This window comes from Buceros rhinoceros, unplaced genomic scaffold (genome assembly GCF_000710305.1).
Source record: "Buceros rhinoceros silvestris isolate BGI_N320 unplaced genomic scaffold, ASM71030v1 scaffold29413, whole genome shotgun sequence".
NCBI lineage: Eukaryota > Metazoa > Chordata > Aves > Bucerotiformes > Bucerotidae > Buceros > Buceros rhinoceros.
The window spans coordinates 19,623-23,123 of record NW_010402305.1 but is presented as its reverse complement, the minus strand read 5'-3'; the positions used below and the strand labels follow the sequence as shown (position 1 = coordinate 23,123).

Sequence of the window (3,501 nt, the reverse complement as noted above, 5' to 3'; positions counted from 1 at the left end):
ACATATGTCAATAAAGGAGGAGAAATGGGCAGGCAATTTTATCCTAGTCCTTTTTTAATGGGTATTATCATCATGAACAGCATGGCTGCTGCAAGGACCATGTACGGCCTCGGTCTTTCAGAACTGCTTCTTTCAGGCTGCAGGTGAGCATTAGGTGAGGGTAAAAAAGGGCCACGGTCCTTTGCCACTGACCAAGTAGTAGCATTTCACTGAGAAAACAAGACTGTTGCAATGTTTATTGCCAATCTGGATGACGTCATTTCTTTCAGTATTTCTAAATTCTGCTGTGTTTTTAAAATAACTCAGTGTGTTATGAACTCTAGAGGTAATACAATATTAGAGATCTTAGAGATAGTACAATAACACGTAGCACAATGGAAGATAAATGGTATATTCCTGTGGTGCAAACCTCCGGCTGCCAGTATGTCAGAGCCAGTCCCTGTCCTTATACTCTGTATTCATTAGTGCCTCGAGGGATACTTATTCACCTTATCTGTTCTGTTCTAGTGATTCACCATTTTTCAATGAAAGAGAGGCGCATGCGAGCAATAAAAGAGATGGCTCGCATCTTGAGAGTAGGAGGCCAGATAATGATATGTGTGTGGGCAATGGAGCAAAAACGGAGAAGATTTGAAAAGCAAGACGTCTTTGTTCCTTGGAATCCTTCACCTCCTTCCTGCTCCTCGGGTGAGCCTTGCTCATGTGGAGTACAAAAATCAATTCTTCACAATGACAAAGAGCTGGCTTTGAACCAGCCTTGCCATAAGTTGGATGGGACTTCAGACATACACAGGACAGCAAGGAGCTCATCCTGTGGAGGGGAGAAAAAAGTGCCATGCACAGTGTTGGAGAAATTCCTGAGATGGTCTCTGTTCTCAAGCTCACCTGACTCGGTATTAGATGTGGGTGATCAGTGGCACCAAGAAGAGCTCATTAGATACTGCAATTACGGTGTTCAGCCAAATGAATTAGACAGAGAAAAAAAATATGAGAAAAACAGAGAGCATGGCTTTATGAGACGCGCTTCTGACTTTTTACTACATTGCAAACTGAGTTTTGAAAATACAACAGCTTTTGAAGTGGCTGTTAAACCTGTGCTGCCCACGTCATGCTGCTCCACGGCTTTCAGAAGCTGCTATTCAGAATTAGGGCAAGCAGCTATACAACTCCCTGTGGCTGCAAATGCTCTTCACAATTGCAGCAGAGTGTGTTTACCTGACCTGATTTCAGGTCAGCAAGAATTAACTGTCAGACAAGAACATAAAATAGACCATCACCCAAAACAAAGAGCTTTTTGCCATCCTCAGAACAAAAGGAGACCAGGTGCTCCTCTGCAGAAAGCAGTCAATGAGCGCATCCTGACCACGCAGAGCCAGCAGCAGACAGGTCCTGGTGGGGCCTGGCTGAGGTACTACCATGTTTTTAAAGAAGGAGAGTTGGCTGAGCTGATAGAACGTCATATTCCTGAGCTACATATTACTCATTCATACTTTGACCATGCCAATTGGTGCGTGATCGCAGAAAAGACTGAAGTGTGGAAGATCTAGGGAAAATTTCCTTATTGAAATGCACAAAGAATACTTAGAGGCTTTCTTCCTTTTGAAAGCTCGGTGCCTTTGAAAATCTTTCCTGAAGCTTTTTATAGCCTAGGGTTTGTTTTGAACAAGAGAGGGTCTTATGAGGAGGAGACTCTTTGAAACTCTCAGGTTCTCTGACTTAGTTTTCTTTGATTTTGTTCTTAAAATACATCTCTATTGATTTTTTTTCCACTAGAACTATTATTTCAATATATTTTAGCTTACTGACCCCTTTTCATAAACAGCTGCCGGCTGTGTTTTGTTGTATGAAAATAGGTAAAATACAGTTGGAAAGTGATTCCTGGATTATTTTTTATATTTGTATTAAAAGTCTTTGTTATTGATTTATAAGTATATAATCATTCATGGCAACTTTTTCTTGTACAGTTTATTGTGCTTTGCCGCCTCATATAACGAAATACAGGAGGCAATTGGAAGATGCACTATTTTATTACTGTTCACTTTGTCAGCCTATGTACTTCTAATTGTACTAGACAGACAGTCTTTTATGAGAATTACTACATGTATAGTAGTAATTACTACATGTATAGAGCCCTCACGGCAGAGAGAGTAACTCGTGACACTGTCATAGTCTAGAGATCTTTTTCATTGCCTTGTAGAAGTCACAGCCAAGAAAGCAAAGACATATTTGCCTCCATATATGCCAGTACATGACACTCGCCTCCCAAAAAATATCTTTGAAAGTGAGTTTGACATGTATGCTTAAGCCTGGATTGCTCTTTCTCCCTCTCTGCAAAACTAGGACAAGTCAGAAGAATTTAGTAACTCATGTAAATCTGTATAGTGAATGAGCATAGCACAAAGAAGAGTTCCAGTGACCACTAGTCAACTGAGAAAATATTTATTAACATCAGCACACAGTACTAATACTTTTATCTATAGAGTCACCTTTTGCAAAGATCAGATTTCTTATCCAATTTTTGTAGATAAAGAAACTGAGGAGGTAAGTAACCTTGCTTAAGGTTGCAATGTAGATTAAATATTTGAAAGAAAAAAAAAAAAGCCAACCCACAGGCAACATGGCTGCTTTGCTGATCATTATTTATGTGCTGGGGAGATCTGTCTGTCATTTTACTTCCTGCCTTTGTTTGTGTGGTTTTTTTAATCAGCAAATCAGACACCAAACTTGTTTTCCGAAAAATAAACCACTGCATGTTCTTTACGTGTCTGTCAGTAGCAGATGCATATCATGTTTTCCAATGCAGCGTGGAACCATACAGTGACCTGGGTTTTTAATACGGCTTTAATTCAATTGGATGTAATAGCTGTAATCACATTTCCTTTACTTCCTTCCAGGGAGTTTATGCTGGTGGTATCATAGTACATCTTGTATTTTCAGGTGACAAAGCTAGAGGGGCTAATCAGTCTCCTCTGTCTGTACTGACTGCTTCTGCGGTGCTCCTTTTTTACGCCCCTAAATGTTAGTATCATTGTGCAAGTGAAGAACATAATTTCCAGTCACGAAATGTTGCTGCCCTTCAGCTCTGATGACACTGTTCCCTTCATTTTGTACACTTTGTTCCATTGCCAGAAGGACTTGATGGCATCTCCGTATTTTTCAGTGCAGGTTCAGGTTGCACTATGCAGCAGTTGTGGGTCTGAGCCTTTCCATCATGTCTTTTCCCCCGGATCAGCAGGCTGTTAACCCACACAGCGCACCACAAAAATGCCTTTGCTCATAGCTGCCAGTACTTGCCCTCAAGCACACCCGATATTTAGATCTCCTGGAGATGAACACAGTTCCTTTAACTGAAACCTCCTGATCCTCATGGAAGCCTGCTCCAGAATTCCCTAAAGGTGCTCATCAGCTGCAGTTCTTCCCCAGGTGCCATGAGTAACCACTAGATTTCTCCCAATGCTGACACCCCAGGTCAGGGTCTGCCTGCTTTGAGTCAGGTGTTCA

The 3,501-nt window shown here is 41.2% G+C and overlaps 1 protein-coding gene across 1 annotated transcript; it reads left to right on the top strand.

The window, feature by feature from the left end:
• Positions 1-374: 374 nt before the first annotated feature.
• On the top strand, positions 375-1,547 carry LOC104490333. Its single transcript, XM_010132603.1, has one exon. The coding sequence runs from the start codon at positions 375-377 to the stop codon at positions 1,545-1,547; it is 1,173 nt and encodes a 390-aa protein (XP_010130905.1).
• Positions 1,548-3,501: the final 1,954 nt, after the last annotated feature.